This window comes from Pelodiscus sinensis, chromosome 2 (genome assembly GCF_052426305.1).
Source record: "Pelodiscus sinensis isolate ZL-2025 chromosome 2, ASM5242630v1, whole genome shotgun sequence".
Classification (NCBI taxonomy): Eukaryota; Metazoa; Chordata; order Testudines; family Trionychidae; genus Pelodiscus; species Pelodiscus sinensis.
This window is the reverse complement of record NC_143053.1, coordinates 80,653,817-80,672,281: the sequence shown is the minus strand read 5'-3', so window position 1 is coordinate 80,672,281 and position 18,465 is coordinate 80,653,817. Positions and strand designations below refer to the sequence as shown.

General features: G+C 45.9%; 1 protein-coding gene across 4 annotated transcripts in view; it reads left to right on the top strand.

The window, feature by feature from the left end:
* Window positions 1-1,299: 1,299 nt before the first annotated feature.
* Window positions 1,300-18,465, top strand: part of MIB1 (MIB E3 ubiquitin protein ligase 1) — a 104,599-nt gene continuing 87,433 nt past the window's right edge. For all 4 annotated transcript variants that reach the window (XM_006139056.5, XM_006139055.5, XM_006139057.5 and 1 more), the window contains exons 1-3: window positions 1,300-1,853; window positions 11,426-11,597; window positions 17,004-17,133. In XM_006139056.5, coding sequence (XP_006139118.1) covers window positions 1,625-1,853; window positions 11,426-11,597; window positions 17,004-17,133 — 531 coding nt within the window. In that variant the 5' untranslated portion in view covers window positions 1,300-1,624. The remainder of the gene's footprint in view (window positions 1,854-11,425; window positions 11,598-17,003; window positions 17,134-18,465) is intronic.

Below are 18,465 nucleotides of genomic sequence, written 5' to 3'. Positions count from 1 at the left end.
CCAGATTTGCGGGATGCTTCTGAGACACAGTGAATAGCCAGGACAGCATTAGTCACTCAACACTGAAAACTGGACACCTTGGTCACCCTACCCATAGCTTATTCCCCACCTCTTCCCTCCAGTGCTCATATGTAGCCAGCAGGGCCATGTATGGGCTGAAATGAGTATAGCTGTTGAGGCGGATGCTGCTGCGGGTTGAAACTAGCTGCTATGGTCCAAAAACCATCTGAATTCTCTCTTAAGTAAATGAGGGAAAGCTTAAAATATACAGCCGGGGTGTGCATGGCACCATTATTATCATGTACGTGTACTGCAATAGTGGCTAGAGGCCCCACCTTGGGAAGGCTGCCTTTTACCACCCGCAACAGATTGAAAGGTCCACAGCAGTGGTCCCCAACCTTTTGGGGCTGCCAGGTGCACGGGGGCAGGGCTGCTCACGCACCAGGCACCCAGGGGAGGGGCCACACATGCACCCGGGGCGGGGCTGTGCACATGCCTGGGGGAGGGGCCACCCATATGCCATGCGCCCGATGCTGGCGACACCCATGTGCCGCACTCCCGGAGCTGGCACCGCTCCTGTGCCGCATGCCCAGAGGTGGGGGCTGCCCATATGCCACACGCCTGGGGGCAGGCTGCTCCTGTGCTGCGTTCCCAGGGGTGGGGCTGCTGATACGCCGTGTGCAGGGGCTGGAATAGCCCATGCACCGCACTCCCAGGGGCGGGGCCGCCACCGCCCATGTGCTACATGCCCAGGGCCAGCACCGCTCCTGTGCCTGTGTGCCCGGGGCCAGTGCCACCACTGTGCCGCGTACCCAGGGGCCAGCACCGCCCATATGTCGCGTGCCTAGGGGCCGCCACAACCCTTGTGCCACGTGCCCAGGGCCAGGGTTGCCCAAATGCCGCGCAGCTGGGACTGGCGCTGCCCATATGCTGTTCGCCCGGGGCCAGCACAGGCCCTTACGCGGCGCACCCTGGGGCAGGGCCACCCAAACACGCACCCGGGGCCGACGCTGCCTATACGCCGCGCGCACCGCACCCCATACTCTACCAAAACGTTAGCTGCTAAATGGGGTGCCCTACATGCCCCACCCTCTGTGTGCCCCTCCCTGCATCTCTTTTCCCGCAGGCACCAGTAGCCCCTGGTGGTGCGCATCCTCGAAGCTAGGGCGATCCAGTGGGTTACACATGCGCCCGCAATGCTCAACTCCTCTCGCTAGGTGGCGATGACGAGCCTCCTTCTCCTGCGAGGTACCGTTCTTTCTTGCACGGGGCCCCCCGGTGCGCGTGCGCCCTAGCAGGCGGCAGCGCATGCGCCCTGTGCTAGAGGATGAAGCGGCGATGGTGGTCTCGCTCTCTCCCCGCCCCTCGATTCCCGGTCGCCGAGGTACCCGGATGTAGCGGTTGAGCCGCCGCCAGGCTCGCTCCTGCGCCCGGGACTTGTAGACGGCGCCAGCGGGCGGCTCGAGCCGGGAGCGCCCAGCGCGGGGGAGGGGAAACCCGCCCGCCGCGCCGCAGAGCGGAGAGGCCCCGCTGTCCTCCCCCAGTGCAGCCCCTGCGGAGACGCCCCCCGTGGCCGGGCCCCTGCGTCCTTCCAGCGGGCCCGTGGGCCAGGGGCGGCCCCGGCATGAGCAGCGCCCGGAACAACCGCGTGATGGTGGAGGGGGTCGGGGCCCGGGTGGTGCGGGGCCCGGACTGGAAGTGGGGGAAGCAGGACGGCGGCGAGGGCCACGTGGGCACCGTGCGCAGCTTCGAGAGCCCCGAGGAGGTGGTGGTGGTTTGGGACAACGGCACCGCGGCCAATTACCGCTGCTCCGGGGCCTACGACCTGCGCATCCTGGACAGCGCGCCCACCGGTAAGGGAGGCACGTCCCTCCTGGCCGCTCTGTTTGCTAGGGGGCAAGCCGGGCTGGAGTCCTCGGGGACAGCGGGGGTGTTGCGGGGACTGGTCCGGTGGCTTCTTTTCCCTTCCCCTCTTTAGGATACGAAATCCTCCCATTGCCGCTGATGGGATGTCCCCCCCCCCAACCGCGGGGCGTTGTAGACGGGATATAGCTGTAGGGGAAGTAGCCTGACTGTCTCTATTGTGGACTTTTAAATCTTGATTAGATAGCGCATAGGGAGCAGTCCTGTTGGAATGGGTTTGGCCTGGAGAAAGAGGGTGGTGACCCAAGATTTCTTTATTCTTTCTGTTCTAAAAGCATCTCTCACAATGGTTTGGTTACTTTGTATGGAGGGCAGCAAGATGTCTGGCAGCAGCTCTTTGTTAGAGCTAAACACATCTCCTGATTTTCAAGAAGTATCTTGTCCTTTATTTTTAATGTCGAAACAGCCATAGACTGTTAACACTGAAGAAAATATTTTTTTAAATAAGTATTTTAACTGTTTATGCTTTGATTCAGCTTGGACAATGAGGGTAGAGCTTTTGGTTTGACTCTCATGCTCTCCTGCATCAGCACTATGCGGCAATTTTGGTGTTGTAAATACTGCACAGGGAATATTCAGACAACAAAAAAACCCATTTTCATTGAAACTTTCAGAAAAAGGAAAATCCCAGTGGTCTTAGTTTTTTTTTTAATTAAAATGTGTATATAACTGCCAGGATTGGTTTTGAGGAAGGATAACTGGACAGATTTATTGGAATTCCTTGTATTTCTCTTTATTTCATGTATTTATATTTGCATTCTGTCCAGGGTCCAAATTATTTATACAAAGAAGAATAATGTAGAACACTTATGTTTGTTAATTTTTAACAGACTTCCTAAAGTACTGAAACCTATAACTATAGTTAATACAAACGTGCAATAGAGAGAAAACTTTGGTCATACTGAACACTTCAAATGGATATTCAGGTTACTAAATGAATTACTTGTTCTTGTACATATCCTTTTGGTGCGGTAGGTAGATTGGACTGGCTGTTCAGGAGGGATATTGTTTGGAAACTTAAGCTGAAAATTTTTTATGAATTGTTACAGAAACAATTAGGAAAGTGAGTGAGTTGTGTATTTCAGTCATGGATCCTTATTTTGTAAATGTTTATGCTTGCACTTAACTTGTGAATAGTCCTACTGAAAAAAGTGCCCTTGCAAGTTCTTAAAACTAAGCATCTGCGTATGTATGCATGCAGGATTCACATCTCAAATGCAACTGTTTCCAAGCCAATGTATAGACTTCAAAGGAATGTTGTCAAACCTGAAACTATCTCATACATCTGAAAACAGTGAGGTGTCCTGTGGCACTTTAAAGACTAACAATTTTATTTAGTCATAAGCTTTCATGGGCTGCAAGTGACTGCTGAGGCTTTCATAATTTTTTGTTATTTTTCTGATTTTTGTGCGTTTGATAGAACGTGTGGATAGTCTTAATTTCTGCCTCAGGTATTAGCCCGAGGACAGCATTCTCATGCTCTTGTTTTGGGGAAAGTTCATATTCTTGCTTTTTATAGGCTCCACATGAAGGTGTTTGCCATAAAAGATTAATAGAGCTATTGTTTACTTTTTGGGCTAATGAGTGTCTCCTTTTATTAGAACACCTGCTTGAAGTCAAGGAATAGTTGGAGTTGTGTATGAATCTTAAATCTCTTCTTCAAAATTTCCTCAGGTGTGGAAGCAACAGGAATTTGGAAAGAAGGGGAGGTAGTATAGACTACAACATTAGAATCTAAAGGTCCAGAGTCCTAATACATTTTATCACTAACCTGCTGTTACTAACCTGGGTAAATCATATCACCTCTAAGCTTGCTTCGTGTCTTACTCTGTCACTATGTGATTGTTGTCTAGCATAAAGGGATCCTGACCTCAGTTGTGATCTCTAAGTATTTCTGTAATTCATACCCCTCACAATTTCCTGTTATTGTTTGTTAGAATTTGGGAATCAACACCTCAATGCTGTTAGTGGCAGGTTCCTCCCAGCACATCTCCCTTGCACTTTCCTCCTCCCCCCCACTTGTGCCATACTGCTGCTTCTATCAGAGGCAGCAGTGTGGGGGGTCAGGGGAGATTGTTCCCATAGCAGCCCTTGTCTGTGTGGAGGGTCCCAACTCCCCACTAGGACTCCTCGCAGATAGGGGCTGCTGCCAGCTGATCAAACAGCCTTACAGCTTGACCCCCAACTGCTACTGTGTTTTAAATTGCAGAGCTATAGCGGTGTTTGGTCCCGGTAGGAGATGGGACTGAGCCAGCTGCCTTCTCCTATCGACTAATCGAGTAGTGAAAGATTCGACTACTCGATTAGTAAAATAACTTATTTAAACATCCCTAGTTGGCACCCGATGAATTGTGCTAACTTGATCTTTAATGTGTATCCTCTGACAGGTCAGCCCACTGAAGTTAAGCACACTGCCAAACTCAAGTTAAGGATTTTTGTGTATAGACATGAATCAAGTTAATTCTGCATTAAAGCAATCCCAAAATGCATTTTGTATGTTTCTGGAGATATAGTTCTGATGTTTTATCATAATATATAATTAAAATTAATCCATTTTATACTCCAGCATTACTACCAGAATAATATGCCACTGAAATAAGTGAACTAAAGTGCCTAAATAGATAATAAAAATCATGGAATGATATCTTTATTCATCTTAAAATATTGAAATTAATCTTCATTAATGATAGAGACCTTGAAATGAAATTGCTTGTCTTATGAGTCTTCAGAATATACTGTTAAAATATTGATTGAAAATCAATTGAATTTTAATTTTATAAATAGCTACAAGTGTTCTGTCTCAATTTTACGATCATGCCTTGTTTTAAATACAGGCAGTCCCCGACTTACGCGGATCCGACTTATGTCGGCTCCGCACTTACGAACGGGGCTCTCGCCCCCGGAGGTCGAGGTAGCGGATTGCTACCTGCGAGCTCCGGGGCGAGAAAGCCCCGTTCGTAAGCTGCTCCGGTGCCCCTGGTCTGCTGGAGACCGTCTCCAGCAGACCAGGGGCACCGGGCGGGTTCCCGCACTTCTGAGGCTTTGCCAGAGCAAAGCCTCAGGAGCGCGGGAACCGCCGCTGCTGCCGCTTGAGACCGGGTGCCTGTGGTCTGCTGGGGACCGTCCCCAGCAGACCACAGGCTCCGGGACTCAAGCGGCAGCAGCGGGCGGGTTCCCGCACTTCTGAGGCTTTGCCAGAGCAAAGCCTCAGAAGCGCGGGGATCCGCCCCTGCTGCCGCTTGAGACCGGGTGCCTGTGGTCTGCTGGGGACCGTCCCCAGCAGACCACAGGCACCCGGTCTCAAGCAGCAGCAGCAGCGGTTCCCCGCGCTTCTGAGGCTTTGCTCTGGCAAAGCCTCAGAAGCGCGGGAACCCGCCCGCTGCTGCCGCTTGAGTCCAGGTGCCTGTGGTCTGCTGGGGACGGTCCCCAGCAGACCACAGGCACCGGGACTGAAGCCGCAGCCGCGGGGGAGGGAGGGTCCCGCGCCTCTGAGACTTTGCCAGAGCAAAGCCTCAGAGGCGCGGCACCCCACTGCTGCTGCTGCTCTGCTCCCCGTGTCCCTGGTCTGCTGGGGGGGGGGGGGCGCGGATAGTGTGCCCCCCCCCCCAGCAGACCAGGCTTTTGTTTTGGACCCTGGAGCAGAGCAGCTGGGGCGCTGCGGATTGGTCCTGCAGCACCCGCTATGGGCACTACTGGACCAACCCTGCAGCACCCCAGCTGCTCTGCCTCAGGCGTCCTGCTTCAGCCGCTGCTGGTCAGTTTCAGCAGTGGCTGAATCAGGACGCCTGGGGCAGAGCAGCTGGGGTGCTGCTGGGTTGGTCCAGTAGCGCCGAGGAGCGGTGCTACTGGAGCAACCCAGCAGCACCCCAGCTGCTCTGCCCCAGGCGTCCCCAAGTCAGCCGCTGCTGAAACTGACCAGCGCTGACTACAGGAAGCCCGAGGCAGAGTTGCTCTGCTTCAGGCTTCCTGGAATCAGCGCTGATCAGTTTCAGCAGCAGCTGACTTGGGGAAGCTTGGGGTTCTTAAGTTGAATCTGTATGTAAGTCAGAACTGGCGGTCAGTTTCAGCAGCGGCTGAATCTGGACGCCAGTTCCGACTTACATACAGATTCAACTTAAGAACAAACCTACAGTCCCTATCTTGTACGTAACCCGGGGACTGCCTGTATCTAATAAAAAGAATTCTCAGTAATATACACTGTGCATTTGTTTCCACTGGTGCATCTTTATAGTTTTGTTACCAGATTGCTATAGAACGTTATGGCACATATAATCCTTTTGGTTGTCTCATGAGAATACAAAATCTTTTCCTACTATCAAATCATAAAGAAATGTGAGTCAAACAGATTTAGACTTAGAAAATAACCTTAATTAAATAATTTGTTTTCACTATTTGCTGGCCTGGACACACATAATGGACAGAAGATATTTGTATTTAAAAATTACATATTTTAAATGCTTCAGAGGGGTAGCCTAGTTAGTCTGTACAGGATAAACTTAAAAAACAACAAATAGTATGGTAGCACTTTAAAGACTAACAAAACATGTAGATGGTATCATGAGCTTTCGTGGGCACAGCCCACTTCTTCAGATGACCCTTTTAAATATTTGTGGTAGTTATAACTGTGGTGTCCAACATGTTAGTCACTAGCCACATGTGGCTATTTGGCCGGTTGAGCTTGGCTAGTTGGCTTGAACATTGTGGATATTTGGCTGACTGAGTGTGGCTAGTTCGCTGCTGAAACAGTCTAACAATGCTGCCTCTCTGAAACATTGCTTACTAAAACTCAATGGTGCCTGAAGATTGTTTAGTGACTTCTGAAGTGAAATTCTTAGTCCATGTCTGCCAAACTAGAGATATTGACTAGACACTTTCATTTCAGAGATGAGCTGCATTGGTGAGGTAGTTTGGGAAACCATGCTGTTGCAGTAATTGTTTTCTTCTTTGCTTTATGGATAGAGGTGTTAGCCTCAGTCTTGACATCTTGCCATTATGGAGATCCAGTGAATCTTTTTGTGGCGGGATAACATCTGATTGTGACCATTGGGTTTTCAAATGGCAAAGAACTCATCTGCACCTTGACTGGTCTCATAAGAAGCATTTTTGTTACCTGTATTTCCGATCATCAGATATTTCACTATCATATAGTGTACTTGTTTAGACTTTACAGATTTGTTACAGTTTTCTTCTACAAATATGTTGCTGTTAAACCAAAAAGAAACAGGAAACATTCATAAATCTCAACTACAAAAATATCAAAACCACTTTCAGAAATTCTTAAGATTTAGCCAAAAAAATCACTGACTTAGCTGTGATCTGTCAAAGTTTTATAAAGTGAGTTTCTGCTTCTCTTTTGTGAATATGCCCATTATTGCTCGAAATGATGTATTGGATTAAAAACTTCACATGCTTCATTAAAAATATCACACTTCCAGAACCATGTTCCACATACCTACCTTAAGAGTTAAGTCCTGCCTTAAGTATTTTATAATTTCAGTTGTTGAAACTTCATTTTCATTTAAGTAAACAATAAAACATGTTTTATATTGATCTACTAACAGACAGCTTGATTCAACCAAAGAGAAAAATTGTGGATTGCCAAGATATTTGAGGTTCATCATAAAACCATGTGTTTTGGTTATAGTTCTTCTCTATTAATTTTGACCAGGTGAATGCTGATAATACAATTCCATAAATGTTTGTTTAGCAAAAGTATTTTTAAGTTAATTCCCCCATTTGCTGCAAAATCATCTTGATTTCAAAAAAAATCTTTAACTTTCTGTCTCTATCATTTCTCCTTGTTTCTCCTTTATCTTTAGGGTTGAGTAGTGAAGGTGGGGTGCATATTACCCCCAAACTTTTCTAGAGTAGTTATTTGTAGCTGACTTTAATTAAAAATGGCAACTCTTCCCCCTCACCCCCCACTTTCTATAGGTACCTGTTTTTCAAGGAGTATAAATTGATAACCTCTTGATTATTAATTACTTCAGCTTTCAGTATTGTATTAAGCATGATACAATCTTGAATTTGGAGTGCATCACTGAAACAGATGTAAAGAAGAAGAGAAAATAATTTCTGATAAGAGGATGATTTTTTGGATCAACCAAGGAATTTAAAAAGTATGGGGGGATGGAATGGGGAGATTTTCCTCTGAGTCCCTTTGGGGTAAGCCCTGGGATGAGATAAGTGGCAGAATAGAAAGTGATTACAAATGTTGTAGACTAGGGATGTTAAATTTAGTTTAATCAACTAGTTGATGGAATTTCATAAGAACGGCCATGCTGGGTCAGACCAAAGGTCCATCTAGCCAAGTATCCTGTCTGCCAACAGTAGCCAATACCAGATGCCCCAGAGGGAGGAAACACAACAGGTAATCCTCAGGTGATCCTTCTCCTGTCACCCATTTATAGACAAAACAGAGGCTAGGGACACCATTCCTACCCATTGTGGCTAATAACCATTGATGAACCTAAGCTCAGTGAATCTATCTAGCTCTTTTTTGAACCCCGTTGAAGTGCTAGTCTTCACCACATCCTATGGCAAGGAGTTCCACCAGTTGACTGTGTGCTGAGTGAAGAAAAAATTCCATCAACCAGTCATTTAATAAGTGGGGGAGCCACAGCAGGGTTAGCTTATGGACCTGTGACCTCCCGGCTCTTAATACATTTAAAAAGCAGAAGTGCAGTGGAGGGACAGCTGATTCCTGCTGTGGCACTACATTTAAAAGGAAGAAAGAGCAGTAGGCTCTTAATACACTTAAAAGGCTGGTGCATAGTGGGGGGACCTGGCATGAGCTGGGAATCAGCTGTCCCAGTTCGTGCCGGGTTCCTGGCCCACTCTCACCCGCCTGCTGCGCTTCTTCTTTTTAAACATACTAAGAGCTGACAGCAGAGGTGTAACTCCTGGGACTGGGCACCAGTTGGGATAGCGGATTCCTGGCTCACGCCCAGTCTTTGCTACCTCCCTTGCTCCCTGTAGAGACAGTGCTCTGAGGAACTGGATTTTAAGTCGGCTCCCCCCAGCACTAGTTCCTGTCCCCAGCACTGGCTCCTCTGATAGAGGCAGAAAGGGGGGAGGGAAGTGATTAATTCAGTGTTTCTCAACCAGTGGTTCAAGTATCCTTAGGGGTACTCAAGAGAAGTCTGGGGGGTACATCAACACAACTGAAATTTGGAGAAAACTGAATTTTTGATTTATGTTTTACAGCACTTTATTATTTTTGTACTTTTTACACCCAAAAATGTCATAGCCTGCCTGGCTACTATCAAGTTGTTTAAACAAATGTGTTGCAATGGTAGAAAAAAATGTTGTGTGTCTGAAAACTGTAGGTACTGGAGATACTTACAATTTTTTTTTAAATGGCGTAGTTTATAAAAAAAAAAAGGTTGAGAAACACTGGACTAGTTGACTAGTCACTTACCTTATTTTCAAGTCTGCAATAGGAATGTATCCTTTTTGCTTATAAAGTGGGCAGTGTCACTCCATTATGATCTCAAAGTAGGAAAATAAGGAGTTTGGTGCCTTTGAGTCATTTTTACCATTTAGTGTAGCAAAAATGACATGTCTCCTATACTTGGGCATACCCGGGGATCCTCGGAAGGTAGGACAGCCCTTATGGCTCTTTCTGTTGTTCCTGGGTAGGGAAATTTTCACACATAAGTTTGCTAAATGCCAGTCCTTGCTTCTAAAGAGAAACGAAGGGGTGAGAGGATCCTTATCTGGGAGCAATGGATGGATAGGAAGGCAGTTAGTTCTGTTCCTCCCCTTTGTGATTCCTCTCCCCCAAGCCATTGGTAAAGGAAAACTGGTTCCTACCACTATGTCTATTTTGTAATTTGCACAAGGGGGGTTTCCATCTTTCATATCAGCATCTAGTAAAATTAAGTGGCTGATAAATTTGAAGCTTTCATTCACAAACCACTGTCTCTTCTGGACAAGAGAAGGAACACTTACTTTTTTCTTGTGTCCTGTCTAATGTCAGAGATAGGGATGTTAAATTGTGTTTAATCAGTAATTGAGTAGTCGATGGAATTTCCATTGACTACTCAATTAGTCGGGAAGTGGGGAAACTGCAGAGCCCCACTGGGATTAGTTCCCAGCCCCAGGAGCTAACCCCACTGTGCTTCTGCTTTTTAAATGTATTCAGAGCTGCCAGGCTCTGAATACATTTAAAAAGCAAAGGTGCAGTGTCTGGGACTGAGCACAAGCCAGGAATCAGTTGATTCCTGGCTCATGATTCCCTGCTCCTTTACTATGCCTTTGTCTCCCCTGCTCTCCCCCCTCTCCTCCCCATGCCTCTATCAGAGAGAGGAGACAGTGTTGGGGGGAATCAGATTTTAAGACGGCTTTCCCCAGCACCGGCTCCCGCTCCCCCCATGCCTCTATCAGAGAGAGGCAGCAAGGGGGCGGGAAGTGACTAGTCGGGTCACTACTCGACTACCCGATAAGCATATGCTTATCTACTGGTTGCTTATGTCCTTAGTTAGAGATGCTTAACTGTCTCAAAGGTGGGTAACTGGGGGAGGGATTCTTCATTCTAACGCTCCTCTAGCACCCGTTTTTGCATTAACTTAACCACGGAGTAGTCCCATTGCTTGTTGCTTCTGGTGCTCATAACTTTCCTAAACAGCAGTAGAGTGAAGTTGACTAGATTCTTACCCATTTCACTGCTCTCAACAGGATTCTGAACAGCAGTAGTGAAAACTTTCAGGCCTGCTTGTTTCTTACTCTGCTGTAGCTTGGAAAAGCCATTAGCATGGAGAGGCTTTGAAGCTCTCTTTTGCCAGATTTAGGAGAAAACACTCCAGTAGTTTGCACATGGTTCAGGTTTGGCAAGTAACCAAAAATCACAAAATTTATTTTTGCTTTAAATCAAAGCATATTGACTGAAATAATGGCAGTTGTCCAGGAGAGCTTCCTACTGGTCATGGGGAAAATACATTTTTTAAAGTGTGGTTAAAAAAATATAGATGGATAGGATTTAAGCTTCTTTATTGTCTTACAGGTATTAAATATAAATCAGACTAAAGCATCAGCTGTTAGATCCTTAACATAAACTGTGTCACTGCACAATAGTTGTCACAGTTCCTTATTTATCCATTGATAGAGAATTAACTTGGCAGCTAAAACTCCCCAAGAGATAAGTATTTTGATGGGGATTTCTGACAATTTATGCGTAAAAGTTAAGGAAAACTTCTTTATCTTTCCTCTTAAATATCTGTATTGAGTGTATAGCTGGAAAAAAATTAAAATGCCTGTAATGTATATTCAGTTCTTGGGAAGGGAAAGACCTTTCAGCCATGGCTAACAACCAGAAAGATGAAGGATAGTCCGCAGATCTCTTCCTCCATCAGTAATTTTTTCATCAGCATGGCTTATATGGTTACTGAATCCTGCTTGCTCAAATATACTTTGATATTACATTTAACTTAATGTTGGTGTGCAATGAATATTTAAATTGTGTATTTTAAAATCGTACTGATGTCATATTCTTGTTTTATAGGTATCAAGCATGATGGAACTATGTGTGATACTTGTCGTCAGCAACCAATCATTGGCATTAGATGGAAATGTGCTGAATGCACAAATTATGATTTATGCACGGTTTGTTATCATGGGGACAAGCATCACTTGAGGCATCGTTTTTATAGAATAACCACACCAGGCAGTGAAAGGTAAAATGTATGGGTTTTTTCCCTGAGTTTAAACAGAGGAACTAATTTATTGAGGATAAATACTTTTTCTAGCTGATAATTTAGTTTACTGTAACCTTGGCAGCATAACATATTTGTTCAAGACATAGATTCTGTTGCTGGTTCTGCCAATGAGTTATTTTGCAGCCTTAATCTATCTCAGGCTTTCTCTCTGTAAAATGGGAATTTGGTGTTTGACATTTATTAAATCCTTTGAGATTTACAATTTTATGGTGTTTCAAACTCCATATTTCTCTTTTCCCCTTACAGCATTCTGTGTTAGCATTACATTAGCATTACTGTGTCAGAGTTCTAATTTACAAACTGTATTTCTGGTTGTGATGGGGAAAGAAGGCGTATTTCTTTTTGTATAAAAAACTTTCTTTCAAGTAATGTCCATGAAAAATAATTCTTTCTGTGAAATACTGAGATTGGTTTTTCATATATACCTGAAACAAATACACATTAAGTATAGTGTTTTCATAACTGTTTAGAGGTTTTACATAGCAGGCACTCATTTGGAGAGACATGAAATTTGAACTAAACTGTCCAATAGAGTCTGCAGTGTATTTTTTCTGTTCAATGTTAACAGAATATCTGAATTAGGAACAGGATTATAACTTTGTTGGTAGAATAGTGATAGAAATGTAGCCGTGTTAGTCTGGGGTAGTTGAAGCAAAATGCAGGACAATGTAGCACTTTAAAGACTAACAAGATGGTTTATTAGATGATGAGCTTTCGTGGGCCAGACCCACTTCCTCAGATCAAATAGTGGAAGAAAGTAGTCACAACCATATATACCAAAGGATACAATTAAAAAAAATGAACAAATATGAAAAGGACAAATCACATTGCAGAACAGAAGGGGGATGCGGGGGGGTGGGAAGGGGGAGGAAGGAAGGTAAGTGTCTGTGAATTGCTGATATTAAAGGTAGGGAGAGTGGGATGTTTGTGAGTTAATGGTATTACAGGTGATAATTGGGGAAACTGTCTTGGTAATGGGTGAGAAAGTTCAAAGACTTGTTAAGTCCTTGTTGGCAAGTGTCGAATTTTAACATGAATGACAGTTCAGAGGATTCCCTTTCAAGTGCAGATGTAAAAAGCCACCTGCATTCTGCTACAAAGACCTTTTATAAAGACCTCTAATAAACCATCTTGTTAGTCTTTAAAGTGCTACATTTGTTGGTAGATGAGGCATAAAGGAGAAGTTGGGCCAGGGAGGAGGGGGATTTTTTATCCCTCGAACAGAAGTATTTAATAATGTTTAATAGAACACAGAAAATGACCTGGAAGAGAAATTGATTTCTGTACAAATATTTTATTTTCAAATCTGCTTCTGTTTAAAATCCCACCCATTACATTGATAGAGTAGTCTTCTTTATATTGCTTCATAGTTGAGCTTTCCAGTCTCTTTCAAAAAAAAGTATTCAATAAAGTCAGAATGTTTCTGAGTTAGATTTTCTCTATGCTGCCAATTGAATCACAAAACTTCTATTGTTCGTGGGTGCTTTATAAAACCAAACAAACCTTGAAAGACAAAAGTTTTGCCCCTGCAAATGACAGTGTAAACAGCTCATTGTCTGCAGGAGCATTCTCTTGTTGACAGCAGGAACCCCACTTGTAGGTGTGGAAGTGTTTTTTTTGGCAAAAGTGTTGACAAATAGCATTTAAACTGCCTGACTTTTAGTGACATGACTGTCTACACTACACAGCTTTGTGATACAAAGCCTTAGGGTTCCAGCACAGGCTTTTTCCCCCTTATTTTCAGAGATAAGCAGTGTTAGCAATCCCTAGGATCATCGTATACTTATGCCTAGAGCCCTGCACAAATACAAAATTTGCATCCATATCCACATCTGCAGCTCATTTTTGCAGGTATCCACATGTACTTCTGTGGATGCAGATACCTTTGGATTTGCAGGGCTCTTATGTCCTCTTAATGGCTCATCCCTTTAGTTTCTTCCTGTACTCCAGTTTGACTTGTGCATTGCTGATGCAGCTCATAAATACACAGTCTTGCCAACCAGGAAGGAAGGTGGGGGTGGGAAAAGGGCAAGAGGTGGGGCAAAGGATGCAGTTGTCTTGGGGCCCTGTTATTCAAAGGGGCCAGGGGCTCCTTGCTGCTGCTGCTGCTATTGCGGGGAGACAGCCAGCTCCCCTCGGAGCTGGTGTACCCGGGGCAGCAGATAGCTTCTTAGGAGCCATTGTGTGCTGGGAGCCGGCTTTTAAGCATGAGCACCTGGAGCCTTTATGTAACCGTGAACGTTAATTGATGACCCCGGGCTCATTGGCTAACCCTGTACAAGGTTACACTTTTACATCCCTACTTTGCAATAGCAGCTTATTCCTTCTATGGCTTCTTATCTGCTGGCTCTGATAAGTTCAGCCAGTAGAGTTTTATTTGCTTCCTAAAATTGTGGGGGAGTGAAAGTGGGTTCTAAAGTTTTGCTTAAAGATATGCTTTGTCTGCCAAAAATCTCAGGCTTCATGCCATCATGGCTTTTAGAGAATAGAGCGGGAGATTATAGGCATTCAGAATGATGGTTCTTCAGAGAAATTTTTTAATTGTTCCTGTTCAGTTCTGTCCCTACCTCCATTTGCAGTCAAGGAAGTATCCTGTCCAGGCAGATCAACTGAGGCATGTTACTTAGATTCTTCAGAAGATTGAGGATTGGCATGAGGAGATATTATTTAAACAATTTTGTATTGCAAACAAATAAGAGTGATGGAAGACAAGTTGAAATAATGAGTGAAAGATTCCAAAATGTTCAATAAGAAGGGAAAAAATTGCCAAATGACTTCTAATATGAAAACAAGGGAGCAGATTAGCCTGATACCAGAATGTAAATGTGATGGGTCCCCCTACTCACCATGTGCCACCAGGAACTCAAGTGCAGCTGAGCCTTCAGTTTTACCAGTCTGGATTCCCTGCCATTCTGTGAGGTTGTAACAAGCTGCAAAGCCCTCCAGGCTCAAGCTCACACTCTAACCGACATTCACAAGCAGGAGCCACGCCCAGTGGTGTTAATGAATGATCTGTTCTACACTTCATGAACAAACAATAGAGAAACTTCGACCAAAACACTCTCAGCTCCCCAGCCTAAAACCCCAGAGCCATACTGTTCTGCCCTGGTCAAAACCTGGCCAGTGTATGAGAGCTGTTACCCAATTGGACAGTTCCCTTGATATGGAGAGAAATATGCACAAAGCCTTTGTTAACGGAGCTGAGATTTTTTTCCCAGATACTTTGCTAGCACTCCACTGTTTTAAGTAACAATATAAAATATATTTAACTACAGAAAAATAGATTGTAGTTCAGTGATCTCGAACCTTTTTAAGTATAAGTGCAATCTAGGATCTAGTTCAAACCCAAACAACTTTGCCCTACCTCCTTCTCACCTCTTCTCCAAGGTCCTGCCCCTGCTCACTATATCCTCCTTCCCCCACCCCCCCATATCTCACTCACTTTTATCAGGCTGGGGGCGAAGGGTGGGGATGCAGACGCTGATCTTGGGCTAAAAGATTTGGTGTGTGGGAGGGGTTCTGAGCTGAGCCTGGGGCAGGGAATTGAGGTGCAGGAGGGGGTTCAGGGTGCTGGCTCTGGAAGGGAGTTTGGGTGCAGGGCGACTCAGGGCTAGGGAAGGGGTTTGGAGTGCAGGAGGGGTTTAGGACTGGGGCCAGAATTCAGAATACGGGCTCCAGCTGGGCACTGCTTACCACAGGTGGCTTCTGGGTGGTGGTGCAGGGGGCTAAGGCAGGCCTACTCTGGCTGTGCACCACTCCCAAAAGTAGGAAGCAAACTCTCTCTATCCCTGCCCCATCTGCTCTGTGGAGATGGGGTAAAGGGTGGGGGAGGGGCATCAGCAACCTTCCCCCTCCCCTCCCCCGGCCTCTTTTTCCCTTGCCATGCACAGCAAACATGAGGCTCCCATGGGTAAGGGACCACTTCCAAGGCAGAGGGCAGGAGCAACATGGCAGTGCTAAGAGGAGCAGATGAAGTGCCGACACTGGATAGCTTCCCAGCCAAACCTGTCAGGATCACCTGTCAAAGGTTCCAAGATCTACCAGTAGATCCTGATCTCCTGTTTGGTGACCACTGTTGTTGTTGATTATAAATCTGTCTGTCTTGTTTTCATATCAGAGGTCACTTGACAATTTTGTCCTTCCTATTACTTTCCAAATAAAAACACAGTCTGATTCTAACACAGGCACAGGTTTTGAATAATTGTCTCAGCCTGTTAGGTTGTACAAGCAGTGTGTAGATGTTTTATACACAGGCAGGAATCCTCTCTTCCAGCTTTGGTCCAGCACTTCTCCCTGTTCAGTCTTTGTTTCTCAGATGTTTCCAGGTGTTGATTTCTACAGGGAGTGAGGTCACTTGTTAATATTATATTCCCCTTTTATAGTTTCTTCCATATGGCAGATACCCCTTTGTTCTAAGTTGAGTTCCCAGCACAGTTTGTGGAAAAATATAGATACCAAAATGGAGTTCAGAATCATGTAGTTTGGTCACATGCCCCTGCATGCTTATTGAGTTACGGCAGCCATAATCCATAGGCTGTCTGAAGTGTCCCCTGATGAGGATAAAACCTTTCCATGGCTTCCACCTTTGTTGATGGGCCATTAGTATTGTCTAGCTTTTTTATAGTTGTACCTGAAAGACTAGCTATGGATACTTAAACCTTCATAATATCTTTCAATAACACACATGGAGCAAAACTTCATAACGTGACATACAATGACAGCACATATTATCCATCAGGATATTGATATTCAATAGAACAAGTCTTCTAGAATGATACCGCACAAGGTATGCTTTGTACAGAACATATCATAATTATATGATAGTGATGAATATGGGGGAAACGGTGTCACAACTCTCAAAATAAAAAGATACAGAGTTAGGGGAAAATACAGATTTACATAGATGTTGAATTTTGCTTAGAGTTAGCCCTGAGGAGCAAAAATATGTTGTTTACAAATGAGTTTGCATGCTGCTTTTCTGACCTTAATGATCTCTAATACCCATCTGTAAGTGTTACTGTGGTTTGTGTGTGTGTGTGGGTGTGTTGTTTTTTGTTTTTGTTTTTTGTGATTTGATGCTTCTAGAAACCCTGGAGACACAAACAAGCTTAATATTACTTAAAATACTGCACAAAATAAAATTTAGACATAGAAGAGCTTTTCACCACATGGTTTTTCAGAATGCCGAGTTCTTAAATACAATTTGCTGAAGTTTATCTGCAAATTTGAGCTTACTTAACTCTGCATTTCCTGTTCTTTTCATTTTGTGGGATCTTTTTATGTTCAAAGTGTTGGTTAAATGCTTCATTTCAGAATCTCTTGTGTATAGCTTTTATACACTTGTCATTTGATATTTAATTTTAGAGTACTGTTGGAGTCTCGTCGTAAATCAAAGAAAATTACAGCAAGAGGAATCTTTGCAGGTGCCAGAGTGGTACGAGGAGTTGATTGGCAATGGGAAGATCAAGATGGTGGCAATGGACGTAGAGGGAAGGTAAAAATTAAAATAGGTTAAACAAGAAAGTACATCATATATTACTTATTGATAACAAGTGTTTAGATTACTTTACCATAAACTTCTGAAATTCCACTTTGTTTACAGTTAGTGTTTAGTTTAATATTTTAACTTACTACAGGCAGTCCCCGACTTACGCGGATCCGACTTATGTCGGATCCGCAGTTACGAACGGGGATTTTTCTCGCCCCGGAGGACTGGAGCGGCAGGACGCCTGGTCCCACCGCCCGCCTCCTCAGGGGCGAGAAAAGCTGCTCCCCGTCTCCCTGGTCTGTTGGGGGAGCCAGCAGACCAGGGAGACGGGGAGCAAAGCGGTGGAGGACCCGGGGCCGGACCCGCGGCCACTTCCAGATCAGCTGGAAGCGCCGCGGGTCCGGCCCCGGGTCTTCCGCGGCTTTGCTCAGCGTCTCCCTGGTCTGCAGACCAGGGAGACGCTGAGCAAAGCGGCGGAGGACCCAACCGGACCTGCGGCGCTTCCAGCTGATCTGGAAGCGGCCGTGGGTCCGGCCCCGGGTCCTCCGCCGCTTTGCTCAGCGTCTCCCTGGTCTGTAGACCAGAGAGACGCTGAGCAAAGCGGCGGAGGACCCGGGCCCAGACCCGCGGCGCTTCCAGCTGATCTGGAATTGCCGCGGGTCTGGCCTGGGTCCTCCGTGGCTTTGCTCAGCGTCTCCCTGGTCTACTGGGGGGGGGGGGGGGGCAGCTAGTGTCCCCCCCAGCAGACCAGGGAGACGTGGAGCAAAGCCCGGGGCCTGTGGTAGAGCAGGTGGGGTGCTGCCAGTTGGTCCCACAGCACCGCTCCTTGGCGCTACTGGACCAACCTGGCAGCACCCCAGCTGCTCTGCCCCAGGAGTCCTGATTCAGCTGCTGCTGATCAGTTTCAGCAGCGGCTGAATCAGGACGCCTGGGGCAGAGCAGCTGGGGTGCTGCTGGGTTGGTCCAGTAGCGCCGAGGAGCGGCCACGCTACTGGACCAACCCAGCAGCACCTGAGCTGCTCTGCCCCAGGCGTCCCCAAGTTAGCCGCTGCTGAAACTGACCAGCGGCTGACTACAGGAAGCCCGAGGCAGAGTTGCTTTGCCCTGGGCTTCCTGGAATCAGCTGCTGATCAGTGTCAGCAGCAGCTGACTTGGGGACGCCTGGGGTTCTTAAGTTGAATCTGTATGTAAGTCAGAACTGGTGTCCACATTCAGCCGCTGTTGAAACTGATCAGTTTCAGCAGCGGCTGAATCTGGATGCCAGTTCCGACTTACATACAGATTCAACTTAAGAACAAACCTACAGTCCCTATCTTGTACGTAACCCGGGGACTGCCT